We start from the raw sequence: 27,913 nt of genomic DNA, 5'->3' as shown, positions 1-27,913 counted from the left end.
CCCCACTAAACAGCGCTGGTGGCGTTGAAGAAAATGCATCACGTGATTAATCATCCGCCAAATTTTGGATGGTGCTTTAAAGTTAGCGAACACGGTTGGTTAAGGAAGTTTTCCAACATGCCACCAGTAATGTCGAATATGTTACGACTTTACAGAATACCAGCTCAGAAAAAGTACCTTTATCCATGATATGAAGAGGTTTTAATTCGAAAGTTTTAACCGGAAGTTGGTTTTATTTTTTATTTTACGTAAACTCGTGGGATAAAAGTGAAGAGGAGGAAGATTCTAATCACAGTAATAGTAGCTATGAACCAACATTTCAAGGATGCCGACTTGAATAACACAGTGGAAAAGCCTGGGCAGCAATATTTGGAGAGGAGGAAGCAGGTTTGACAATTTGAAGTACACAGTTAAGTTTTGTGGTGCAGTATCTTGGAAACGCTACCCTGTGCAAAAGTTGCCTGTCCATTCTTCTGTTTGTTCTCCGACCGACGTTTACCAAGCTTGTTTACATAGTTACTACTGGTTAAATGTACGTTAACCTACGCGTTTAAATCATTAATATCTGGTCTCCCATCCCTGTATCTAAATTCATAAGAAACAGACTAGGTTAACGTGTAGCTAGTTGAACACCGAGCCTCTGTATTTCTGGTTTACCAGCTGTGTATGTAGGCTTCGTGTAAGAGTAGTCGCCACGTTATTTGACAAATAGTTATATGACATTTTGTCTTTTTGCACCTATGTTCTAAAACATGCACTGTCTTTAAGGTTCTACCTCCAAAGGGAACTACCACAGGAACCAGTGATGGTAAGTGTAGTCTGGGTGTCACATGCCCTTTTGGGTTCCAACAGATCTTTAAGCGTTATATATTTATTAAATATTGCACGTCACACCACATTTGTCTTCACTGGTTAACATGATATTATTGAATTATAGCTTTTTTTCTATTTTAAAAATGGTGAAAAGCTTAAAAACAAGCCCCAAATGCTACTGTTGACACAGTGGGTTGCAATGTTCTGTACATAACAAAATGCAAAAGTTCAGAGAGTCTTGGGGAAATTACATTGTTGTTTTTGTTTTCTTGTTTTTGTTTTTTAAGTGAAACAAAGTATATAGAGCTACTGCAGCTGGTAGCCCAGCTTTCTTTAAAAGAAATTTCAAGCGCAATTGTCCCATTGCAAAAAAATTTGGTGTTTTGAAAAACATTCAACTTGTCTAAGCAAATTACTGAAGCTCTAAAACAGGAGTGGGCGGTTGATTTTCCCAAGGGTCACATGGGAAACTGGCGCTGCTGTGGAGGCATTCATGGGAAAGCTTATAAAGAGCTAAAATTCATATTTAGCAGAATTGAGTTCAGCTCGTTAGTGCGGCCGCCTACAACAATCTCATGTGGGCCCTTGAGAAAACAAATTGCCAATTGCTGATATAAAATCTCACTGAGAGCTAGTTTTTCCATTTTGGACACATTTCTAAAGTTAGACCACATATTGCACTTGCCACATCACATGTACGGACAGTGCTACACAAATTAAAGAAATTATTGAATGACTAGAATTATTATTTTTAATATTTTTTTTTTTTTAGACTTTGCACAAAGACTTGTTTTGACTGGTGGGTCCAAAGAGTTGAAATGCTACAACAGAGCTGTGCATGAACTGTTCAAAGCAGTCGCCAATCATCCTGAGCAGTAAGTGATCAGTAACACCATGGAAGTGTTTGCATGTTAATGATGACTTCTTTGAGCAAAACCTGTATGTGGTTGTGTTTGGTTTAATTTGGCACAGTTGTAGTTTGCATGGCAACAATGAGGACCTGAGTGCAGACTCCACAGTAGTCCCACTTCAGGAGTCTCAGGTGCTGTTTACAGAAATGGGTATGTGTGTTTCACAGGTAGTAGTCCACTTTGTTGCCAAGGCAAATGTTTTCTGCTTCACTCAGAAGCTGAAATTATATCCTAAGTTGATTTAAAGTTTTCTTTTAATAACTTGATACTCTTGTCCAGATGTGACCTTGCCTTCCTATCTGGATGGTAGCTCTGGGTCCCAGGAAGCTGAGAGTGACAGAGAGCTGCAGTGGGATTTCCAGTTTCCCAACTCATGTGACTCATCTTCCTTTGCACTAGTCAAGATTTACCATGAAATGATGACCATACACAAACAGCTAAAGGTTTACACATATTTCTTCCTCTCATAATAGAATAAATAAAGCTCTATGTCCAGAATTGCTCAATCAATTAAAATGAAGAAACCTTACAAACATGGCATGTTAGGTATTTCGGTTTTTGTTGTGCTGAAGCTGTAGACTCAGCATGCATTTGTGTGTTCACAGGCAGAGCGACAAAATCAGCAGCAGCGGGAGAGAGAATTGCATGAGAGAGAAAGGAGGCTAAAACGGCAAGAAGAGGCTTTGCTGAAGCTGGCTGGGATGAAAGAGATGGTCCACAGTCGCATTGTGACTATAGAGGAGGTTTGACACGAATAAAACATCATATTACATTAAAAAGAAGGGACGTGTTCTTCACCACACATAGTTCCCTTTCCTTCCACCTTCTACATAACCATCCATGCACTTACAGGTCATGGATTATTCCATAAGGTGTCACTGCTATCTTCATTTTGTGTGAATGTTCAGTTATGTGTGCATCTCACCAGAAACACCAGCATGAACTGAGCCGGCTGCAGGACCTTCTTCGAGAGAGAAACAAAGAAAACAAGAGGCTTAAAAGCAATTTCGAGACAATCAAGGAGCTCAATGATAACATGAAGAAGCAGGTTGGAATTGGTTGCATTTGTAAAATTTCTAATCTAGGTCTGAACATTTCATAAGCATGATTATTTCCAACTTTTGAATGTCATATTCAAAATGAAGATGATGGCATCTTCAAAATTACCATTCAAATGTTCCCAAAAAAGAAGTTAAAGTTTTCTTACCAAGCCAGTAGCTTGTTGATCCAGAGGAGGGCGCTACAACATAAGATATCTGGAAGTTCACTAATACGACAGTGTATTAGGATTGCTTTGTCTACACTTGTTTTGTTGATCTAAGTGCTTTTGGGGAATTTATATTGCAACAGCGCACTGATTATTGTCATTGTCTTTTTTTTCTTTTTTCAAATCAACAGTTGAATGAGATCGGTGAACGAAATAAGAGGCTGGAGAGCCAATCCAAGAGGGTGCAGGCTCGGCTTGAAAATCTTCAGGTAACAACAAATATATCAGTGCAGAAAAGGCCGTTCCTTCATGTTTTATATGAAAAGCCTTAAAGTTGTGACATTTAGTCTCACAATCAGTTTTCAGCATCTAAATAATGAGAGTTGAATAAAGGAGGCCATTCTGATATCTGTTATCTTTAGTAAATAGACAAAACAGATATTGACATTTACTTTTTTTGGCTTTTTTTTTTTATTATTATTTTAAGAGGAAATATGAGCACAATTTAGCAACAAGAAGCTGCAACAAAGGGAGTATTAAGAGTACCGAGTGTTTTAAGCCATGCAACAAGGAGAAAGCAACAGCTTCTGGAAAACCCAACAACAAGGTACTTCATCTACTCAGAGTGTGTCTCTGTGTGTGTGCGTGCGTCTCTGTGTGTGGGAGTGGGACCGGGGGGGTTGTTTGTTTAACAGTTAAATGTACTACCAATCAGCAGGATTTACAGATTTCCTCTAATTACAGCCATGTTACTTAATCTATCGTTAATGTGTTTAGTGAAAAACGCTGCATGTGGTTTAGTGTGGTTAGACAAACACTAACACTGCTCTTTACATATACCCGGAAAGGAAATGGTACAACAGCCCTTCTCCACAAACCACACGCATACTTCCAACTGACATGATAAATCATAGTTTGTGATTATGTTAAGTTATCATCACTGCTATTGATGAAGATAGATATACGGAGTTGGATACAGTTATATCCCTGCTGAGAAAGCTGGTTTTGTCAAACTTTTATTGCTTTATTTTCTTTTTTAACACTTTTTCTTTGCATTATATTTGAGCTGGGAGAGGTCTAATAAACACAGCAACTGTAACTTATTTTTCACCCTTCTTCCTTCAGGGCAGCGTAACTCCCTCTCCACTGAAGCTCATATCCTTTCTGCTGGAGTGGGTGCTTGATGTAACAGAAAACAAAGTGGAAGGTGTAGGCCGGTGTTCAGAGGTTCTGCTCAGCGAAAGATTCCTCAAGGTGGTGTGCTCAATGCAGCTTTGCTCTGATCTTTGCATTTCTTCCCGGCTCTATTCCAACACACACAGTTGGTGTCACAACAACAAAAAAGCAGGAGATGATGAGACACGGACAGAGTTTGATTAGACATAACTTATCTTGGGTTTCTTAGGTGCTCCCGTTATTAGCAGACCAGCTTCATCACACTCCTTTGTCAGAACCTAAGCTCCTCCTCAACCTGCTTCGCCTCATTTACTCTGCTTTGAGACACTTGGACAACAGCAGGCAGGTAAAGATAATATTATTTCTGTGAGCAAGCTGTGTTTTTAGAGCAGGTAATTTTTAGATGCACCAAGGAACTTACTGTATTATATTATGGACATGTGGAGCATGACATTTTTACCGGAATTCAGCTAAAAAAAATAATAATTAAACCTTTGGCCATGCATGATATTTATTAGGAAATGTTCTTGTTGGGTTGTTGAAAGAAATGTTACGCTATGACTATTTAAGCTCTGGCTGAGATCATTATAAACAAAGTCTAACACAGTCACTATTCTTTTTCATGAAAATTTTAAGCGTGTGTTCACTGTGAGCAAACAAGCCAGTGCTGAAAAAACGATGCCAAGACAGTGACCTTCAGGGGGGATGGTTTGTTTTTCTGCAAGAAAGACAAAATGGGCTGCATCTTGTTTATATGATCTGCCACTGTTTAAAAACTAAATCTCCCGCATAGCTGCCTGAAAGGACATTAATCTAAGTAACAGCTGCTTTATTCCTAAAACATTGCTTCTGGACACTTTTCAGCAGCAGTGTTATTCCTGTTACTAGATAAGCTTTGCTTTTAGAAAGTAAGAACACAGCAGGGTGAGATTACAATCTATAACAAGATGCAGGTAATTCTGTGGCCTGGCTCATTCATATTTCATCAGCCTTTATAAAGCTGAGTGTTATTCTGCTAGCAGAAAGCTGCTGGACCTCATTTCAAAACATGAGGCTGGCTCTAAAGTTGACACAGTTTTTCCCTCCCCACACATCAGAGGTACACATAGACTTCAAGCGGGGGATATCCACTTTATCGCTACATCTCCCTTCACACTAAGGAAGGCTTTCTTGTTTGGTAGTCCTGTCGAGTTTCATCTTGTGTTTACATGAGATGCTTGGTTTTCTGAAGTCCCCTGCCTGTATGTGTGTCAGACAGAGTCTAGACATTTGAGCAGGCTGTCGCCGTTTTTGTGGCTCTGATAAGGGTGTGTGTCCTTCTCCTTATCTGGCCACAAGCCCCTCAAGAGTCCTAGATAACAAACATTGTATATCAGCAATTGCTATCTGAATGTGAGACATTATTAAACCGTGGCCCAATCCCATTTGCAGACTTGGACTGCAATTTTCATGCTCGTATGAAGTCCTTACCAGCTGCCAGTCATCTGGCCTCAGTCCCAGCTATGAGCTTGGGTTCAGCCTACACCAACTGTCCTTATCCACTTACTTTCTACCGTGTCCAATCTTCCAGCCTTAAGTCCTTGTCACTAGTCCTGCTACAGGGAGCTTGGGCCCGTTAAACCACTTGCTTCCTTATTGCTAAATAACGTGTTCCCTTTATATGATGAATACCAACTGGCTTTGAGCCAAAACACATAGATGGAGAAACAGAGATGACTTTAAGATGAGGGTTCTTGGTGAACCAGTGGAGACCTTGGGGAAAGGGAAAGACCACCAGCTCTTCAGCTTTCAAAATACATAAATCTTGGATAGTAGCTGTAGTTTACTGTGCTGATTTATTAGATCCATCAGTTATGGAAAAGTTGCAGAAGAAGCCTGCTGGCTCCCTGTCAGGCTGACCTTGTATTTTATACACTAGCATTTGATGAAGATCATTGTAGGCATGTAATTTCTGTTTTGACAGTTATATAACAAAAGTGAATGATTGCAGGCACAGTTGCTAATATTGCGCAATGGCCAGAGCATCTGAGTGTGTGTTTCTGTATATTTTGCCTAGCATGTAGCACCATCTGCTACTCTGCAATGGATAGGAGAGGAAGTGTCAAAGCCTGCAGAAGATTCAGATCACCCTATGAAATGCTCTGAAGCAGCTGGAAGTTGGCCCCTTTACCGAAGCCCTTGTCCTCATACACGGATCCTTTCTGTCCTCATTATCTTCAGCACCATCACACAAGGTATTAATGAAAACACGTGTATATATATGTGTGTGTGTGTGTATGTATGTGTATATGTGTATGTATGTGTATATGTGTATGTATGTGTATATGTGTATGTATGTGTATATATATGTATGTATGTGTATATATATGTATGTATGTATATATGTGTATATATATATATATATATATGTGCAGTGAGCACAGGACCCAATACAGAAAGTCAGGCCCTCAGGCTACTCTAATGAAGTCTGTTTCCGATTGTTTGGTCAAAAATATTCACACTAGTGGCCTGCTGGAGATTTTTTAGGGCTCTGGCAGTGCTCATCATGTCCCTCCTTCCTCAGAGGAGCAGATACCATTCTTGCGGATGAGTTAAGTATCTTTTACAGCCCTGTGTAGCTCTCCTAGAGTAACTGCCTTTCTCCTGGAGTCTCCTCCATGCTCTTGAGACTGTGCTGGAAGCAACAGTGAATCTTCTGGCAATAGGGACATATTGATGTGCCATCCTAGAAGGAGTTGCACTATCTGTGCAACTTCATCATGCTACCAATAGTGAGACTAACCCTAGCCAAATGCAAAACTAATGAGAAAATACATTTGTCAAGGGTTGACAATTTGTTCAAACACAGTAAGAGAGAAATGAGACACTGGCAGACCGACTCAGAGTTTCAAAGACGTGCGCACGGGTGAGAGTCTCTGAGCAGACTAACACACCGAGCACCGTTTACTCGCTTTATTTATAAGGCAAAATGGGTTACATAATACTTCCTCTTTCAACTGAAGAGGGGAGAGCTCAGGCATTGTCTTAGCTATCTAACTTCTGCACACAAACTGAAAAACAACGACACAGCAGTATTCATGCTTATCTGACATCGCAGACACTGAAGTAAAGAATGCATGTATATGTCCTGTCTTTGTCAAACATCTCACACACTTAAGCAAGGAATACATTGTGTTCTTTTCAACAGTAAGCTTTACCGTGTGAAAATATATAAACACTTGATTATAAGGCATACTTGTTTCTACTTGATTATACTTTAATGATTTAACTAAAATAAAAATTCTCTTAACATTCCCTCCTGATGTTAATATATTTCACATGTTTTACTCAATGCATAGTCACTTGTTAGTCACATTTTCAACTTGCACGTCATTCAGTGAAATAATTAAACAACAAGCTTGTCAAGATTGTCATAGAGATTTTCTTCTCTCTCTCCCACACTCAGCATACCATACTGACGATAGGGATCCTCCATAACTGACTGAGCCAAGACATGGTTTCCTAACATACGCTTGAACATGTTTGTCATTATGCTTCTCAGACATGGGATAATACAAGCAATGAAAAGGCAAAATAGTAACATCACACTGAAAAGGGCCAACAGGCCTTTAATCAGTAGAGATTTCCAAGAGCCGCTCAGCAGCCAGTCCCACCAACCTTGAGTATCGGTAACGTAGTCCTGCTGCTGAGCGTCTCTCAGTTGTTTCAAAACATTCAAAGCATTTGTCATGTTTAATGAATGGATGTTATCAGGTATGTAGGTACAACATGTAGTGTTAAACAATACGCAGAGACCACCTTTCTCTGCGAGAATGATGTCTAAAGCCACTCGGTGCTGCATGACAGTGATGCGAATTGCATCAATTTCTTCATTCTGTCCTTGATTAATGCGGGTTGAAGCATTTAAAAATAATCCAAAACGATAGTCCAGGGTTTCTATCCGTAGTGCGTGTTTCCCTACTCCTATCCATGGAAACAAAGCGTGTATTACCTTCTGGCTCTTGGTCCAGAGTTTGAAGTCATCTGGTACATCAGAACCAAGATATGGATCATGGGGCTTGAGGCCTGTGCTACGTTTAGCTCTGGTGTTGCTGTTCACTGACATCTTAAAGGTGTGGTCAGATACCAGAACAGGGGCACAGAGTCCGGTGCTGTTTGGTGGCAGCATGAAATAGACTTTCAGGCCACACGCCCAAGCTGCGCCCTGTACCCAGTATGTACCTGTCGATGAGCCGATGCCATCCCAATCTGGTGCCGCCAGGATCATGGAGCAGTTTCGGTTTTGTCCTAATTTCTTCAGACCCTGGGGCGTACCTGTTTGTCCGGTTGCTCCTGTGAAGTTAAAGCACACTGGGTGTTGTATGTCAGGTGGCAAAACAACTGAGAATGATTTCAGTTTTCTATGGCTGACGTTTATATGCACCCAGTAGGCTTCATTGCAGGTGTAGTTTATATTTGGGTACTGGTGGGTGCAGTTTGTTATGTTGTAGATTAAAGACTTTACACTCTGTGGGACTATATATTGTGTAGTGTTGTGGCATGTGTTGCTGTTTTGGTCCTTTATGGATCCACCTATCACCATCACAGGTTTTCCTGGTGTTGAGCAGGTCCCGGTAATGGCTTTGTCATATATGCAGAGTGCTTCAGCCTTGGTTGGGGGTTTTCCATACACTGTGGCATGGAGTGCTGTCGTGGGCATATGTGAGCAGACATAGCAGTTTGCGGCATTGTCTTCTCTGTGCACTCTGTCATGGACATACCGGTACCATGCATTGTTCAGCCACGGGTGGTTGTGTTCTTTGTCTATCTCCTTCAGGTGCGAGTTGTCGTGGGTCCACCTCTTAGGTCGGAGAATAATTGGTACTGTCTTGTGGGTTCCACTGGGCATCAACCAAAAGAGTGTCGTCATCAGGAGGATAGCCATTAGACAGAATATGTAGCACATGAGTAGTTTTTGTTTGATGTCACAAGCGCCCAAGCACAACAGCTTTGGGGCTGGAACTGGTGCTAGCATTGATTCTGAAGCTGGTTCTTCTTCTGGATTTATCAGGTTGTTTTCCTCAGTCATCTTGTTGAGATTTTATTCAGGCGTCCCTGGTGTTATTATTGGTTCTGCTCTTCGGTGGGATAGGTCAGTCTGATCTTCAGGGCGACCAGGCACACCCGAGCTCCCACGTGAGTAGCACTGCCGAGGAAGCACAGGGCGGGAAACCCGTTCAGCCCTGTCCTCCAGCAGGGGTTCACGTAAGAGTCAGGGGAACCGGCGTCTTATTGTGGTGCAAACACTTTCTTCACGTGGGATTGATGAATCCACGAAACTCGTTCGGCTATCTTACACGCTGTGGGTGTGGTAAGTAGCACCTGGAAGGGACCTTCCCACTTTGGAGCACTCCAGTTTTTCCGCTGGAGGACTTTAATCAGAATCCAATCACCGGGGTTCAACCTGCAAGAAACTGAAGAAAAGTCACTCGGCAGTTGATTGCTTAATCTCACTTCTTTATTCTCAAATAGTTTTGTCATCCATTCTGCCATTGTTGTTTCTGCAATAGATTTATTAATTGGCTCACTCATTATGGGGAGTGGAAAATGTCTGCCATGTACGATTTCAAATGGCGTTAGACCACCTGTTCCTTGAGTTATTCTCATCCATAATTTAACCAAGCTTAGACATTCAGGCCAAGGTTTTTTAGTCTCTTCCATACATTTCCTCAACCTTTGTTTAATTGTGCCGTTAGTTCTCTCGACTAATCCTGCACTTTGTGGATGATAAGAACAGTGATGTTTTATGCTGAAGCCCAAAGCTTCAGAAACTTTACTTATTACTTCATTTACAAAATGTGTGCCATTGTCTGATCTTATCAGAGATGGAATACCGTACGTTGGAATAAAATGATTACATAGACATTTTGCTACTGATATTGCATCTGCTTTTTTCACTGGGTATATTTCTGGCCACTTGGAAAATACATCAATTATCACAAGTGCATATTTGGAGGATTGTGATTCATTTAATTCTATGAAATCCATGTGGACAGTGTGAAATGGATGCGGTGGTATAGGGAAATGCCCTCGCTTTGGACGTAGATTTCCCTGTGCGTTGTGTCTTTGGCAAATCATACATGTTCTGATAAACTCTTGTGCTGAACTTTCAAAATTTTTTGTATAGAATTGTTTATTAAGAATATTAATCATCCCTCCTGATGACACATGAGTTTTCCCATGTGTCACTAAAGCAGCAGTTCTATGCAAAGATTTTGGAAGCACTGGTTTGCCATTACACATCATAAGGTTGTCTTTTAATTCTGCTCCATCTTTCACCCAAGATTTTTGTTCACTCAGCGATGCTGTTTTCTGTGCATCTGCTAGTATTTCTAAAGGTATTAGATCTATGGTTTCTGTTGTTAAAACATCAATTTGTTTTGTATATATATATATATATATTTTCCTAAACTTTGCATTGTTCATAGCTCACAGTTCTAAAACTGGGTATTTGTAAATCATATGCCTAATCACTATGTGTCACCGTAATCCACAAGTATTGGCACAAATTTGTTTCCAAACCAACAAAATAATCAAAAAACAAAAACAAACAAAAACATACATGAGTCAGGATACAAAAAGACAAAGAAAAATGCTGCCAGAAACAGAGCAGAAGTGTGAGGGGAAACTGAGCTCACAGACAGCTGCATGTGTTCGCTTTTAATAGCATGCAGCCTCTGTTCTAAAAAAAACCAATAAATAAAAAATAAAAGAAAATGTGTAACATGCTTATCAACTTAGCGGTGTCCACACATTTAATTCAGCTTCATAATCCTGCAGGTTTAGTTATTATCTTACAGGGTTTGGCTTATTAGTTGTTATTATAGATGTGCTCTGTATCTCAGTAATATTTATCTAGGATAAATGACAGGTTTTCAAGCAGGTTAAGTGCCTCTATGCACCTAATTGGTTTAGATATTGCTTTTATTTTCTTCATCTCATATTTCATTATACTGAGTTTGAGCAAACCTTTAAGCTTGATGCAGACTACTTCATAACAATTGTCCATCTCACATCATACTGGCTAAGATACTTCTTGTCAATATTAATATTATATTTTATTTTGTATCCATCAGGGACTGTGAGTGAGCTGCAGTCTCACCCACCCTCCAGGATGGAAACATTTATCTTTTCACACACTTTCCTTGGCTGAACAATGACACAGCCTTAATCTACCTTATGCATCTCTCTTTTTTTTTTTTATAGAAAAGGTCTTCATATGAATGATTTCCTTTTATTTATTTCATACAATCTGGGCATGATGGGTCATAAATGCACTGATTTTTGCCGCCACAGCCACTATCTCTATGTGACATAAAAGGGGATCGGTTAGATGTTGCAATGTCACATGTCCTGAGGCTGATTTCACAATTAAAGTGTCTTTTGAAAATGTTACATTTGGGACTTCTACAGTTAAAACAGTTTTACAAGCTCCTGTGTCCCAAAACATTTTTTTAACGGCACACCTTTCACATATATTACAACTGTTGGCTTGTCTTCTGAACCTAACAGTAGTTGTTCTACATTGTAAACCTCCCCTTCACTTGTTTCACTTCCCTTTTCTTGTGCTAGTCATTCATCACGGCGTCTGCGCCTGTCATCTCCACCTTCCTGTTCTTGGCTTACATTTCTACAGTTTCGAGCAAAGTGCCCGATTTTACCACAGTTATAACATCTCATATCTCTTCTATCTCTTCTTTGTCCTGCTTTTTGCTTTCCCCTACTTTGCTTAAAACCTGCCGTGTGTTGCTGTCCTGAGAAGGCTATAAAGCCTGTCTCTGGATCAATCATGAAAACTCCTTCTGTTTTTTCTTTTTGTTTTTGAATTTTGACTGCATGCTCAGCATATTGTAGGGCTTCAGGCAAGGTTCCTGTATTTTGAGTGACCCAGTGTTTGTCTACATGTGCTTTTATCTTAGGCAGTAGACCATTTAGGAAGGCATTTTTTAATTGTTGTCTGGCCTCCATATAGGGATTTGAAACAAAAGGTTTGTGAGGAGAGCTTACAGGAAGTGCTGACGTAAGGTTAGGTGCAGCTGCTGCAGGCTGTGCAGGCTGAAGAGCATAAGGAGGGGGGTACGGTTTTTCTTCTCCTGCAGTTTTCTGTTTATCTTTAGTTTCCTGCTTTTGGGCACGTTTAGCAATGCGTTTATCGTTTTCTACCATCCACGCCTTGAAAAGGTGCCATTCTGCTAAGCGTTTTGCTTTTTTCTTTTGGCTCTTTTCCTCAAATAATTCTTTTTGTAAAGCAGCCTTTAAAGCAGTTATTGATTCTTGATTGCATTTGCCTTGCCAGGCTGGGCAATAAATTTTATGTGGATTTCTCCACCTATTTGCACTGACTCTTCCTGCATTTGGACAGTTTTTTTCCAACCATCCTTCATCTGCTGTTAATTTTACTTTAGTTTTAGAGTTACCCATTTTGAACTAATTACGTCAGAACTGTGACACCTTCTTTGGCATGAAAAAGTGAGAATGGGTTTTCGATAACAGCCTTCTACTCTCCCACTAATTGAGAGAGCGGTTATCAATTTTACGTGATGAAGCACAACCCTTTTTTCCACCTTTACCAATACGTGAGTGTACACAGGAAAACAGTTTGAGAAGTGGTTCGACCGCGTATTGGGTCGTAAAAACAACTCACTCCTCACAAACAAAGCGCGTTTCTATGATTTTTATTGAGATTTTCCGTAGGCCTATTTATTTGTGTAACACCTTCACCTTCAGCCACTCTTCTTGAGTGACCGGAAACCTGTTCCGTTGCAGCCACTCCCAGAGCGACCGGAACTTTTAATAGCGATTTTTCTAGAATTTCGCTCTTGCCTGTCGTCTTCTTAGTCCCGCATGGACACTGAGATCTGTCGGCGTACCTAGGTTTACACACTACTTAAAGGAAAATCTCAATATCAACGTATTTTAGCGCTTGGTGGAATGCGTGTCATATTCACCTCTACTGTGGCGCTGCGTTTTAAGATCCGGTGCTCATCGGGTCCTGGAGCCGTGAAGGCCGAACGCTGACCGGAGATCGAATTCACGTTCCCGGGTTTTTCGTTTTACTGATCAGATTTCTTCCAGCGCAGGCGTCACGACGTCAGGATCCGATGGAGACCGTCTGTGGAAAACTAGACGTTAAAATAACAGTCAGTTAATCCGGCTCGAAGGACCAATTAAATGTCAAGGGTTGACAATTTGTTCAAACACAGTAAGAGAGAAATGAGACACTGGCAGACCGACTCAGAGTTTCAAAGACGTGCGCACGGGTGAGAGTCTCTGAGCAGACTAACACACCGAGCACCGTTTACTCGCTTTATTTATAAGGCAAAATGGGTTACATAATACTTCCTCTTTCAACTGAAGAGGGGAGAGCTCAGGCATTGTCTTAGCTATCTAACTTCTGCACACAAACTGAAAAACAACGACACAGCAGTATTCATGCTTATCTGACATCGCAGACACTGAAGTAAAGAATGCATGTATATGTCCTGTCTTTGTCAAACATCTCACACACTTAAGCAAGGAATACATTGTGTTCTTTTCAACAGTAAGCTTTACCGTGTGAAAATATATAAACACTTGATTATAAGGCATACTTGTTTCTACTTGATTATACTTTAATGATTTAACTAAAATAAAAATTCTCTTAACAACATTAAAAAGATGGTTGGGGAAAAAAGGCAGAGGCCTCCACCTGTAAAACCATTACTGTTTTGCGGGTTGCCCAATTATTGTGTCTCTAGTGCAGGGGTGGGCAATTCCAGGCCCCGAGGGCCGGTGTCCCTGCAGGTTTTAGATGTGTCCTTGAACCAACACAGCTGATTTAAATGGCTAAATTAGCTCCCAACATGTCCTGAAGTTCTCCAGAGGCCTGGTAATGAACTAATCATGTGATTCAGGTGTGTTGACCTAAGGTGAGATCTAAAACCTGCAGGACACCGGCCCTCGAGGCCTGGAATTGCCCAACCCTGCTCTAGTGCATCTGCTGTTAATGCCATTAACACCGAAGCAGGTGAGACTGATTAACAACCCCGCTCTGCTACTTAAATGACCAGATCAATATTCTGGAAGTATAACTGACTTGATGCTATGCTCTGATTTAAAACATGGGACCATACTTTGAAATAAATGCAGAGATTAAATAATGGACATGTTTGGTAGACTGCATTCACTGTCATGATTAGAAGTACCAAAGACATGATATTTATTATCATCAATTACCTTAACAACATATAATATTGTCTTTGAGTTGAGTTCCATTGCAAAAATTGTGTTGTATTGTAAAGCAGTACTGCAGTCTAAAGCATTGTTAGGCACACCAGTTGTTATCCATTGCCATTCAGAGGTAGCCAGCCCTGAAGTTTCCTTTTAGAAGCAAGTGTCAGCACTCAGCAGCTATGTCATTAACAATGCTGGACAGTTATTTTGAATGTTATTTTTAAACAAAGATGAATGGAGAGCGATAACTTTAACTGACTGGTCACTAGGATATAAAATCTGCATATATAGAATCAGTGGTCACATTTAATTTTCCAAGGAAATGAATGATACAAAAAATACATAAAACTTTGACATTTTTGGTCCTAAATGAGGTTTAAAAGCTTTTTTTCTGTCAAGTTATACTTCTACTACATATGCATCACTAACAGCTCAGTTCCGAGTGCAGACACGGTTAGCATCTCAGCCCATCAGAGCTCAGAGAAATAAGTGTGACAATTTTCGCAACCAGTAAAATAAGAAAGAGAAAAAAATATAAGTAACTACTGTCTTTTCTGAGATAATTAGAAGATATGCCTGGCTCTATATAGTTGAACCTGGGTCAGGGTTTGGTGTCTGAGTGCAGACTTAAATATTAAACTGCTGGATGGGTTTACACGATTTCTGTTTGTTCCTAAACAAAGCTTAACTAAGACAGTAGGATGGTAAACATTTCTTGCTAAACGTTAGGATATTGGCATCATGTTACACTAACATGTTATTCTTCCATCCACAGTTTATATATTGACAGTGAGTGATAGTTTTGGATCTAAACTCTCGGCTGGGTTTGATAAGGAAAATCCTCAGATCACAGAGCTGCTAGCATTGCTTTAGGTTCTTGGCCCTCTTCCGTTACGTGCAAATATTTTAAAGAGGCAAGGAGCTCTTTGCCCTTCCACACTATAAATCTTGGTTGGCTCTCTGAGTTCAGCCCACAAACCTGACAAATCCTGACATATTTTATGAAACTCTTTTCTAAAATGACCTTCCGTCTGCTCGAGGGCTCCCTCAGCACATCAGTGTAGACTGTTTTCTGTCAATCTGCCTACCAGGTTTAGTTTTTTTTTTTTTTTCCTTGTGGATTGTTGAGGAGCCAAATTGACTGTAAGAAAGAGATATTTCTTCTCCTTTGCTAATTGCTCATTTTTATATATACCAAACTCAGGCACTTAAACTAACAAAGCTTGGCCTTTATCATATGTCAGGTAAAATATGAAGCTTTTGGAAATCTGAAAATAACTTTGTCAGAGGACTGTAGCCATTACATCCAAAGTACAGTGGAAAGTTGTGAGTTAAGTGGGAGAAGATAGGAAACAGCTGGTGAATGAGTACTTTCCATGTGTAATGCATCTAATGCAAAGGGATACACTAAGAAAGGTCTCTGCCTCAGTGAGTAACCTCAAATAAGTAATCATACAGTTAGAACCATAAGTATTTGGACAAATACAGAATTTTTATGTTTTTGTACAACAATGGATTTTATAACAGCAAAGATGTGATTGAAGTGCATTTTGTAGCTGTTCACTGGACCTCTCTGTATGAGGCTCAATACAATATCCCAAGACTTATAAACATTTGCATGTTGTTTTGTTTTCTTTTAATTAACTTTACAGTTTGTACAAGCTGTTTTTATGTATGTATAATTCTCAGCAAGAACAAAAAACAATGAAAATGGTGGGGGCTAGGCTACCGAGAGGTCTCCGAGCTTGAAATGAACACGTGGAAACCTTCAAACAAAATTCAATGAGATCTTCCACTGTTACCCTTTTAACATGATAAACATGTATGTATGTATGTATGTATGTAAATATATTAAAAATCGTTAGTAATACCATTAAATATAATTGTTATTATTATTTTTAAAATTATTGGGGGAAAAAAATTAAAATAACAAAAACAGCTACTTTAAATGTAAAAAACAAAACAAAACAACATATTATTTTTATATATTTTAAGACTATAATTTCAACTGAAAGAAATGTGTCATTTTCATCTAGACACCTGGAGTGTTTTTGACTGTTTCTACTTTACTCTTGTCATTTGCAGCTGATGTGCTGTCCCAGGCACTTGAAAGTCTCTATATAGAACTGATGAATGAGGAGAATCGAGGGCTGTTCATCCACTATGGAGGAGTGCAGAGGCTGCTTTCAGTGCTTCAGGGGAGTCGCACAGGGCTCAACATGCCTATAGACATTCTGATGAAACTCAGTGAGGAGTCCTGTAAGTAGGCTTGTTTTGTGGTAAACACTTTTAGATGAATGGTTATGGCGTGTTTTTTTTTTTTTTTTTTTTTTTTTTTTTTTTTTTTTTTTTCCCCTTTCCCAATGCAGCTCAGAGCAAAGACAGGCTTACAGTAAAAGGCTTTGGCTTCCATTGTAATTTTATTTTTCCTATTTTTAGTGAATATAATGTGGTGACTCACAGTTTCTGCAGCGTCCTTCTGGTACATTTAACCTAAAAGGGTCAATGCTGATCAGTTCATGAATGTTGATACGTGTGCCTGCTGAGTAGCAGTAGTAGTAGTAGATTTGCATTGAGTAGCAAGACGTTTTGCATGCCAAATGTTTTTGGGCATGGTAGTAACCCCAAGTTGCTCTCTGATGCATCCATCAGAGTATGAATATGTGTGAATGTTAGATAGAAAGCACTTGGGTAGAAAAAGCATAGAAATAAAGTGCTTGTATGAATGGATGAATGAGGCAAGTTTATATAGAGCACTTTGAGTTCTCAGAGTTAAAAAGCGCTGTATGAGAACCAGTCCATTTACCATTCAGTCACTGGTATCGCACACCCTAGGAAATAATTAAAAAGTGGGAATTTCAGTTCAGTTCATTTTTATTTCAAACATTTCAAACATGTGCCTTCACAATCATTACAAAATATCATTCCATTATTTGTTTGAAAAGGAGTAGGCTGAAGTATTTACTTATTTGTCCCTACCCCCTCAAGTTTTACCTCTCATTCATTTAATTTTTTTTGTCTTAAATTAAACAAACAACATATGAAACATATGAAGTAAAACAAAACATAACATACATAAATCAAAACAAGAAATTAGCAAGCCCCACCACAGTATAGTTTCTTTCATATGAAAAATACAGAATGTGTATATTTGCAGATACACAAGTTATGGAAAAACAACAAACCAAAACAAAAAAAACAAACAAAAAAGAACCGCAACACCATTTCCAGCAACATTACCGTCCTGGGTTAACCCCGTTTTCTTCATTCTTATACTTATTTAAAATTAGGTTTTTATATTTTACTTTAAACTGTTTTATGTTTTGACTGTCTTTTATTTCTTCTGTTAGACTGTTCCATAATTTAACTCCTGCAATTGAGATAGACATAGTTCTTAAAGTTGTTCTAGCACTTTGTATTTTTAAATTCCATCTCCCTCTTAAGTTATACCTACCTTCTCTTTCTATGAACAATTTACAGATTTCTTTGGGAAGCAGTTTATTTCTTACTTTATACATTATCTGCGCTGTTTTAAGCTTCACCAAGTCTTGGAATTTGATAGCTTGCATTTTGACAAAGAGTGCATTTGTATGGTCCCTGTACCCTACATTATTTATTAATCTAATGGCCCTTTTCTGTATTGTAGTTATTGTTTGTGTGTTACTTTTGTATGTGTTTCCCCAGACCTCTACACAGTAGCTCATATATGGCAGTAGTAAAGCACAGTATAAAATGTGCAGTGCTTTCTGATCCAACATATGCTTTGCTTTCCCCAGGACGGCAATGCCCCGTGCCAATTTCCCCCGAACATAAGTAATGTGTGGCTTCCAACAGAGCTTGTGGTCAATGATCACCCCAAGAAATTTTATTGCATTTACTCTTTCTAAATATACATTGTCAACACATATTTCTACTTCGATGTTTTTCTTTTGGTTTCCAAACAACATAAATTTGGTTTTATCTAGATTCAATGATAATTTATTTATATCAAACCACTTCTTTAATATCGTTAATTCCTGTGTGATCATTTCCAAAACCTGTGGCAACTCCACACCTGAACACAGTATATTTGTGTCATCTGCAAATATTACAAACTTTAAAATCTCCGATACTCTGCAGATATCATTTAAGTACATAATAAACATTTTTGGACCCAGTACTGAACCTTGAGGTACTCCACAAGCTATATCCATCAAATTAGATTTATATTCATTTATTTGTACATATTGTTGCCTATTCCCTACATAGCTTTTTAACCATTCCAAAACCACTCCCCTAAACCCGTACTTTTCCAGTTTTTTTAATAGAATTTCATGATTAACAGTATCAAACGCCTTCTTTAGATCTAAGAAAACTCCGAGCGCATACCTCTTATTATCCATACATTCCGTTATCTTTTCCATTAAATCTATCAGTGCCAAAGCTGTTGATCTGTTGTTTCTGAACCCATACTGACTATCTGTCATTAATTCATATTTTTCCACAAAACTGTCAAATCTTTTTATGAAGAGGTTTTTGATACATGAATACTATCTGTTAATGTGAATAACTGTAGTCTATTTATTTAAATGATTGTACCTTACACTACAGTGATAACAAAAACAATTTCACGATTGAAAACATTTTTAAATCTAAGATACTTGGTATTTGCACAATGTTAGAAGATATTAAAATCTATTGATGCTCTGTTATCTGACAGTTTAATGCTGTTTGAGGTGGTCCTTGATTTGTTTGGGGTGTTGTTTTTGTTTTTCTTAATCCAGAATAGTTTCTTTAAAGGTATCAGCAATTATATTTTAAAAGAACATTCACAAGGGAAGCAAGGGGCAGCAACATGAAACCATAGACCGTCACTGGCATTCACCAACTCCAAGCAATGACAAGCAAAATAACCACAGACAAACCCAAAGTGAGCATGTTCTGAGTGAAACTTTTCTGAACTTCAAGGTGAAACTTTAAAGTAACTACTAATCATAGTGAGGGCGACTGTTGATTGAAATGTTACAGGGTGGTAAAGACATTAGAGAGTTACCTAGGCAACTGGACCTTGGAATGTCCAGGACCAATAATTATCTACAAACCAATGCCCAGTGAAAGAATGACTTCCTGTATGGACATCCCATAATAATGGTAAACAATTAATTATTTAACAAAGATTGAGTGCTTAAAAAGCAATAATACAAGTCTTTTTTTTTCTCTCTCTAATCCACACAGAGTCAAAAGTGTGTATATATACTGGCTCAATCTTTTAAGGCCTTTTAACATCTCAATAGTGATCATGATGGACTATAACTGGTAGTTTCTCTTTACCAGCTTTACTAATTGATTGACCAATAGATTTACACAAGTTGGGAAGGGCACTTGAAGCCATTTCTAAACAATTGAATATGAGTTGTTTAGATGTGTCACCAATTTGCCAAGGTCTTGGAGAGAACACCTAAATTTTTACCCTTAGATGAGGCTCAGGAACAACCAAGGCTCAAGCTTGGAAGGAATTGGAAACTGTTGGAACACCAGTGCCCCTGTCCACAGTAAAGTTGGTTTTATATTGGACTTGAGAGGGTGTTGGCCAACAAAGAAGGCACTAAAGACCTCAGTAAATATCAGGCTTTCAAAAAGCACTGTACCAGCTGTCAAGCATGGTGGTGGTGGTATCATGCTCTGTGGCTGTTGTGTGGTCAGTGGTACTGGTACATTTTAGGAAGTGGGTGAAATCATGAAAATTAGGGCTACATCCGAATTCTTCAACTTCTTCTGAACTCAGCAGCTACACATTTAAAACTGGACGTGTCTCGGTATTCCAACATGACAATGATCGCAAACACACATCAAAATTGGTTTTGGAATGGATAAAGCATGCACATTTTCAGCTGCTGGAAAGCTCCATTGTCAACCGTGTTGAAAATTTATGGATTATGCTTTAAAGCAGAGTCTGTCCCAGTAAAACGATCCAATTAAATGTCCAAAAAGTCCAAAAAGAGTGGTCAGGGGTCCTGATGGACAATTAACGAAATGCTAGTAGGGGTTGAAAGACTCAAATTACCATGAAATTCATGTCCAAGATGAGTGTATGTAAACCTCTGACCACAACTGTTTTTCATATAGAAAGTGCTTTTTCCTATTACTATTATAGGATGAGTTTTCTAAAAGTGTACAATTTGTTCATTACAGTTGGAGGAAACAACACAGGAAGCTTGTGTATAAAACATGTTTCGAGATGGTAGTAGTTGGTCTTTTCTGTTCCCAAAGGCTTTAAGCAAAAAAAAAAAAAAAGTGATGCAACACATTGGTAAAGAAGTCCCTCTCCTGACTTTTCTAAAAAGGTTATTTTAATTCAATTTAAAATAAGCACATTTATGTTTTCACCATTTCCAATAAAATGTAGAGTTCATTTTTTAAAACATATTGCATTCTCTTTTATTTAGATTCTGCTGACTTCTTTGAAAACAACTTTTTAAATGGATGGTTCAAGTTTTATCCAGCTTATGAGCCAATTTTAAAACTGTATAATTCATATTGCCTAAAAACTGGTTTTGATTGACAAAGCTGCTGTGATTACTTTGCTAGCCCTGATTTATAGACTGCTTTGAATATCACTATTTTCTTTGAGTTAAAACAGCCCTCCTGGTGTATCACTCCATATATTCCCCACATAAAAACCACATGTGAAAAATTACGTTGTTGTTTTTTTTTTTTTTTTTTTTTTTTTTTTTTTTTCCTGAACTTAGATCAATCATAACTAGTGGTCAGGCAATAGATCTGGAAATTGTGGTCATAAAACCTTGGACCCCTACCACTTTCTGTCTTACTTATTGGAAGACAAAAGAGTAGATGGAGGTGGACAAGGTTAAGATACCAGCTGCAGTGTGTTTTCATGGAAGGGTGAGTTCAGCAGGGTTATGAGCCGTATCATTTAAACTGCTGCATACTAATAAACAGCAGGACCATATGCCAGAGGCGACTGGGGACTGAGGTCTGTGTGTTTGTATGTGTGTGCAGATATTTGTGTGTTTCAAGGGGATTGTAAGCCTTGCGAGACTTGCTAATTATTCTGTTTTACAAGCAGTAATGAGGGGAGATGGAAAAGGGCTGAGGAACAGGGGGAAAGGTTTACACCTTAAGGTTAGCAATAAAAAAAATTTTTTTTAAAAATGTAAAAAGGTCCATTTATACACAAATGTACCAAACATCTGTGGTCAAATCGCCTCTTCTTGTACAGAGGTAGTCACATTCCCTACCAGTAACTCAATCTTTTCAACTATTAACCCAGCATAGCTTTAAATAACAGGACCTTGGGGAGTTTTGGTGATAACACTGTTTATTCTACATTTGATTTGACTATATTAAAAATAATTGTCTTATTGAAACATATAATTAGTTGGAGCCTTGTACCTTCTGCTTCACTGGTGGATTATGTTTGTCTGTGTGGGCCATGTTTAAGCTTACATTAAAAGTCTGGAGTTAAAGGCAGTTTAAAAATGCTTAAATTTGAAATTTGTCAAATGTACCTATAAGCTGTAAAATGAATACCAGTAGTATTCATTTTACCATAGTTATCCATAGTGATTTTGAGGGTAAGATATTGTTGGAAAAAGACTGACCAATCCATGTTTCCCTTCTTATCTTTGTCATATTATCTTTCTATCTGTCTGATCCTTTCTTATCTAAGCCCGGTGCTATTCTTCCCCATCCATCTTCCGCTGTGATTTGATGCCAGTGGCGCTGCTTCACCAGCCAAAAAAAGTCCCTCTGTTGCTCAGATTGTATTCCCTCGCTGCATGTGTGTTTTAACAAACAGCTACTTTTTCAAGGAGCGGGAATGTGACTTTTAGCAGAAACAAATGTTTGTTTACTCGAAATCGTCTTCATTTTAAGGTCAACGTTTGCTGTTATTAATTTAAGAGATCTACAGCTCCCATCTGTGAGCACTGGTGTTTTTGTCCTTTGTTTCATCTCCCTGTGTGAGTTTGTGTATGTTTGAGGTTTGAGGTCAAAGTTAAAAGTGACAATATGGAAATACAATGTTCTAAGAGACACTCTGACCAGCATATGTGTTCCTGTTTTTCTGTGTTATTCATGGTTTGTTGGTGTGTTCGTGTAGTTTTCTTGCTGGCAAAATTAAGCTGATAATTCCCATCTCTTTAGAAGTTTTGACATTGAATAAAATGTGTTGCAGATCATCAGAATTGATTGCCTTGATAATATCCTGTTCTCTTTGCTTTTGTTGTTGTGCTCATAGGCTACTTAAATTCCTTTCTGGATGCATGTAGCTGTGAAGAGTTTTTCCAAACATCCTTCTTGCTTCTTAAAAACCCTCATCTGGACCTCCCATCTTTGGAGAAGTTCTCCATCCTTCTGCAGAAGCTCTCCAACATCAGGTAGACACAGTGATGTCCATATTAAACATGGAAGCATTTCTCTGGGCGTGGCTAAAAACTACCTGCCTGCTTGGATTCATGTGTTTACGTTTGACTTCATGAATAGAAATATTTAATAGCCAATCAGCATTTGAATAGAAGATTTAGTGGAAGTGAACATGTTTTGCAACATTTATTTTGTGGATTGTCACGACTTACTCCAGGAATACACGAGATTTGTCTTTGCATTTTCAACATGGATTTGTTCATCCTTTGCACAGCTTCAGGTCACAGCTTTTTGTTTTTACCCTGGATATTGGATGCTCTTTCACTCTTTTTCAGTCCAGTCCTAATACTGCACCATTTTTTAGAGGAATGTTTTCTTTTATTTATTGGGTTGAAGATCAGTAGCAAAAGTTTTATGGAGTCTTTCATAAAATTTCTCATTTCAAAATTCGAAATGTTTGGTTCAAATCATCATGAGTCTGTATGAAGTAGGTTGGGAGGAAGGTATAACAGCTTTGTCATGGTTTGGGGTTGCATTTTAGCTTGTGATCCCAAATACACTGCCAGTGTACTAAAAGTACACCTCAATAGAAAGTGACACAATCAAACACTGTCAGTTATGCACTGGCCTCTTCAGAGCCCAGACCGCAACATTATTGAAGTGGTGTGGGATCATTTTGACAGAGAATGGAACAAAATGCCGCCAACATCCAAAGAAGAGCTTTGATTGTGCTTCAAGAAGCGCATTTAATGTTGGAGAACTATTACCGAAGATAACTGAAAGAAATTACAACAAAGCTTGGCTATAAAAGCTCAGGCTGTGTCGAATAATACATTTGGTCATAACAAATATTGATTTTTAAGCTTGTTAGAATGTTGTAAACGCTAAATTTGCTTCTTAGACCCTGTTTTCATGTACATTTACAGGTTTTATTAAATCGCTTTCAGCTCCCATTTTCCTTAAAAGATATAAAGAAATGAGGGGTGGGCGCAAGACCTTTTCACATTACTAGATTTTAAGGGATATGTTTGCTAGCATTTAGCATATTAGCAGTCTAATCAAACAACCTAAACAATGTCCCAAAACGTCTTATGTTGTGCCATGGAGCACTAATTTGTATTTTTGATATGCAACATTGGAGGCTAGAGACATAATGTGAAATTTGAAACAGCACAGTAATGGACTTTGTTCACAGCAGGTAGAGACAAACACTTTGTTTTTCATTTTCTTTCAACTTTTTCCAGGAAGAACCATCATCTGTTTGAACTTTCCTCCCTGCATCTCCAAATAGAAGAGCTGCATCACAAAACCAAAAACACACACGCTTTCCTCTGCCTGAACCTTAGATCGATCCTCCACAACATTAAATAATACAATTCTCATCGTGTTGGTCTGCAGAAACTTATTCAAGATGACATCCCTTCTCCTTCACTATTTCAACACTTTCCCTGGATTCTGTTTGGGTTTTTTTCTTCTTTTTGAAAGATTTGCTTAAACTTCAAAAGTACATGAAAACAGCAGCTCCACCCTGGTTTACCTCAGATTATAACTGGAGACATGCTTTCTTTATTAGTAATACAATGAAGTGTTTGTATTTTATTTGTCATAAGCACTTTGATTTAAAGCTGTGTATGTTTTAAGTCTCTGACCCATATTTTTTGTTTTCCAAAATGCAAATTGTTCTTTTTTTGGAGATCATAAACCCATTTTTCCATATAAAAGTGAGTGTCACTCTTGCCAAGAGAGGTTGTGACTGTAAAATGGTTTAATGGCAATAAACAAAAAGAACTGAAGCATATTAAGTTTGGATGGCACATGAAGTACTGAACCCCCCACCCCCCCTGTGTTTTGTATAAACTTGTCTCATTTCTTTGTTCCAGAGCAAGTCTGAGTTGACAGAGAGTAATAGTCTCAATATGAGATGCGCTAGTGGTGGTTGATGGAACGCACTGGAGCAATTACAGCTGATATTTCAAATATAATGCAGTCATTCTTTGGTGAATTTAAAGGTTATACATGCAGGTTTTTTAATATCCGCAAAGCAAATCCCCAATTAATTACGTTTGTTAAAGTGCAGACTTCTGCTCAGGTTAGGTTTTTGGAATGAAAGATTTGTGTTCTTAAATCACGTGTTTATTGTAAGATATAGACTACCATGTACTCTGTCATTGGGTTTCTTTGTAAACCCCAAAAAACTGATTTAAATTTGCACATGATTTGATTCACTGGTAAACATGACTCACTTCCTGGGAGGCAACATGTCATTTTCAGATAAAACTACTGATTTATATTGACATTTTCCTCTTGTTTCTCCCAGTAAAAATCTGAGCGACTTCTGCTCCTTCTATGTTTTTGTCGGTGCCATCATCTCCAAACCATACATCACAGCAGAGCTCAGTGGCATCTTGTAAATCTTCCTTTTCACTGTTGCTGCAATCCTGTCACAAATTACCCCTGGCACTCATCTCCACCCACTCTACCCTGCTGCACTCTCTTCTTCACCTCATTTGTGCACCTATACATTGCTTTAGTTTGATTGTTGAAACTCATCTACCGTCACTATTTCTACTCCTCGCATGTTCACCTACCCCTTCAAATGTGTTCTGTCCTGCTTCTGCTGACTTTCATTCCCCTTCTCTTCAGTGCAGACCTCCACCTTTTCAGACTGTCTTCCAGGAGAGACTTCCCAGAGCCCTCCTACCTGACCTCATCTGTCAGCCTCTGCCAATTTAAAAAAAAAAAAAAAAAGGTGCTCTGAGCCAATCTGTGATAAAATCCCACCTGTCCAACCACACACCTCATCACATTCTCATACACGTTCTGCACCAGCCTCACATACTTTGCTGCCACTGCTGACTTCCTCATAGTTACCACAGTCCCTGGAACCCTATCATGCTTTCTCTAGATCCATAAAGACCCCGTATAACTCCCTCTGACCTCTGTAGTTCTCCATCAGCACTCTCAAAGCAAACATCACATCTGTAGAGCTCTTTCTCAGCATTGATCATCACCTCACCCCGACTCTTTGCCATGGCGTCTTGGCATGGCTCATCAACTTATTCCATCTGTAGTGCATTTCTCTTCTCTTACTGTCCAGCTTCACATACAATTCACTATAAGCCTTTTCCTTTGCCACCTCTCTATGCCGTATGTCCAGCCTCCCTGTACTACTGTCTTCTTCCTTCATCTCCCACTTTTTCTTTCCCAACCCCTTCCTTTGAATACTTTACTGTACTTCCTCATTACACCACTAAGTCTCCTTGTCCTCTTTCCGTTGTCCAGAGGATACATCAAACAGATTCTTGGCAGTTTCTCTCAGCACTATGGCTGTACCTTCCCAGTCATTTTGTAACTCTTCATTACTACCCAGAACCATTCTCAATTCCTTCCTGAATTTGGTGCAACATTCTTCCATTTTCAGCTTCCACCCTTTAATCCTTGCCTCTGCCTTCACTCACTTCCTGTTCTTGAAGTGTTACAGACTACCATCCAATTCTGCCTAATTGCAGAAAGCACCTCGCAGTGTGTATGCACCACTTTAATCTGTGTATAAAGTCATTTGTATATTTCTTTGTTACAAGGAATACCTGTGTTATATCCATCTTTGATGTTTTTCATGTCATGGGATGATAATGGATAACAACGTAGCTTTTGGCCAGTAGCTCTGTTATAAATAACCTACCTTCAAATCTGCTCTCATTCTCCTGATTCCTGCACGCTGCAGAAGGACAAACCAATAAATCCACTTACATCTACTTAAAGTCACAGGCCCTAAAATTCAAAGCTTCAGGATTTTGCTTAAGAATTATAAAGAAACTTTTATTACTATGTTTGAGGTTGCACCAACAATTTTATTGATCAGTTGTGTGAGTGATGTGTTTATAGTTAGAACTATAGAACAGGTCATTATCACTCTTAAACATAGGGGCTTTAAATCATATGATATCTTTATCATATCTCTCTATAGATAGTGAGCGAGAGAGAGCGAAATTATCTGTCTCTCTCAGAGGGAGAGAGATTTTTCAATTATTCCTGTATTCCTTTGTTGAAAGTAAATATTATATGTTTGTCCCTTGATATGAAAATAGAATTAGGAGTATCAGAAGACCAAATGTGGATGAAAATTATTTATTTGCTTGACTTTTGCTTCACACTTTTGTAAGGTCAGTACACAAAAGAATAAACTTAAAGTGTTTGTAGTAGCACATCAATATGTTCTGAATTTGTCTTAGAGAAGTCTGAATAATTTAATCTTTCGGTTCAGGCCATGTGCTGTGGTTAATGAAATCTCTGTCAACGTCAGCATGTTAAATCCGCTGTTTCATCCTCATCTGTCTCTCTTTGGATGTAGTACAGATTGAGCTGGAGCTCAGCATCCATTCACTCGTCACTTTCAGACTTCGTCAACTCATCTGTTGCTTTGGCAAAGCTGCAGTCTGGAGATGTTGTGCAGAATGGTAACACGTGCAGTCTGTGCCATTTAAACAGTGTTGTCAGGTTAAAACAATGTTTCTCGATGAGCAGTCAAGTTATCCTATAGGTACCACTGTTGTGGATACACAAAGACCAACATTTTCCTGTTGGAAGCAGCTGTCAGAAGATGGGTACACTGTGGTCATAAAGAGATAGACGTGATCACTAACAATACTCTGGTAGGTGTTTAAATGATGCTTACTTGGTACTAAGAGACCCCATGCATGGCAAGGAAATATGCCCCACAGACTGAACAACTGATACTGGCAGATGGATCCTTGCTTTCATGTTGTTTACACCAAATTGTGACATCTGAATGTCAAAACAGAAATAAAGACAGAACAAGCAATGTTTTTCCAATCTTGCCCAGTTTTGGTTAGCCTGGATGAAATTTTGGTCTTCTGCATACCTTAGTGGTTGTTTGAGTTACTGTTGCCTGAAGCAGTCTGGCACCTCTGGCACTAACAACCATGTCACATTGAAAGTTGCTTTCCTAAACCCCTTCTGTTGCTCAGTTTGAACTTCAGCAGGTCCTCTTCACCGCCTCTACATGCCAAAATGTGTGAGTTGCTGCAATGTAATTGGCTGATGAGAAAAAGCCGTTAAATACCTTTTAATTACACCTCACAAAGATGTTTCTCTAGAACTAACCAAATATATCTTAAGTGTAGTTCATTAGCCTTAATATAATCTCGTTCCCTTTGTTCTACTTCGACTG

General features: G+C 38.7%; 2 protein-coding genes across 5 annotated transcripts; one reads left to right on the top strand and one right to left on the bottom strand.

Moving 5' to 3' along the window:
- Nucleotides 1-62: 62 nt before the first annotated feature.
- On the top strand, nucleotides 63-27,912 carry ccdc138 (coiled-coil domain containing 138). 3 transcript variants are annotated; one of them, XM_085384794.1, is made up of 15 exons: nucleotides 63-387; nucleotides 769-808; nucleotides 1,586-1,688; nucleotides 1,786-1,874; nucleotides 2,004-2,167; nucleotides 2,330-2,467; nucleotides 2,653-2,772; nucleotides 3,123-3,200; nucleotides 3,419-3,538; nucleotides 4,057-4,185; nucleotides 4,337-4,453; nucleotides 6,164-6,341; nucleotides 16,444-16,617; nucleotides 22,598-22,736; nucleotides 23,967-27,910. In XM_085384794.1, the coding sequence occupies exons 1-15, from the start codon at nucleotides 307-309 to the stop codon at nucleotides 24,091-24,093; spliced, it is 1,797 nt and encodes a 598-aa protein (XP_085240920.1). In that variant the 5' UTR covers nucleotides 63-306; the 3' UTR covers nucleotides 24,094-27,910. The 3 variants fall into 3 exon arrangements, with proteins under 3 accessions (XP_085240920.1, XP_085240921.1, XP_085240922.1); XM_085384795.1 differs by lacking the exon at nucleotides 1,786-1,874 and having other exon boundaries at nucleotides 288-387; nucleotides 23,967-27,911; XM_085384796.1 differs by lacking the exons at nucleotides 63-387; nucleotides 1,786-1,874 and adding an exon at nucleotides 388-409 and having other exon boundaries at nucleotides 23,967-27,912.
- Nucleotides 6,987-13,395, bottom strand: LOC146651316 (uncharacterized). 2 transcript variants are annotated; one of them, XM_085384213.1, is made up of 3 exons: nucleotides 13,377-13,395; nucleotides 13,095-13,268; nucleotides 6,987-9,560 (listed from the first exon to the last, which is right to left on the bottom strand). In XM_085384213.1, the coding sequence occupies exon 3, from the start codon at nucleotides 9,173-9,175 to the stop codon at nucleotides 7,493-7,495; it is 1,683 nt and encodes a 560-aa protein (XP_085240339.1). In that variant the 5' UTR covers nucleotides 9,176-9,560; nucleotides 13,095-13,268; nucleotides 13,377-13,395; the 3' UTR covers nucleotides 6,987-7,492. The 2 variants fall into 2 exon arrangements, with proteins under 2 accessions (XP_085240339.1, XP_085240340.1); XM_085384214.1 differs by lacking the exon at nucleotides 13,377-13,395 and having other exon boundaries at nucleotides 6,987-9,550; nucleotides 13,095-13,287.
- Nucleotide 27,913: the final 1 nt, after the last annotated feature.

The sequence above is a fragment of the Rhamphochromis longiceps genome, linkage group LG16 (assembly GCF_057381845.1).
Source record: "Rhamphochromis longiceps isolate RC_006_pf linkage group LG16, R_longiceps_female_GT1.1, whole genome shotgun sequence".
Taxonomy (NCBI): domain Eukaryota; kingdom Metazoa; phylum Chordata; class Actinopteri; order Cichliformes; family Cichlidae; genus Rhamphochromis; species Rhamphochromis longiceps.
Note: the sequence above shows the minus strand (reverse complement) of the source record. Positions and strands in the feature narration are given on the sequence as shown.

Excerpts from the sequence above, each read along its gene's own strand:
- LOC146651316 (XM_085384213.1), bottom strand. The coding sequence starts at position 9,175 with ATGACTGAGGAAAACAACCTGATAAATCCAGAAGAAGAACCAGCTTCA.
- ccdc138 (XM_085384794.1), top strand. The coding sequence starts at position 307 with ATGAACCAACATTTCAAGGATGCCGACTTGAATAACACAGTGGAAAAG. Across the intron at positions 2,468-2,652 it reads GCATTGTGACTATAGAGGAG|AAACACCAGCATGAACTGAG; the intron begins GTTTGACACGAA and ends GCATCTCACCAG. Across the intron at positions 22,737-23,966 it reads CAGAAGCTCTCCAACATCAG|GAAGAACCATCATCTGTTTG; the intron begins GTAGACACAGTG and ends AACTTTTTCCAG.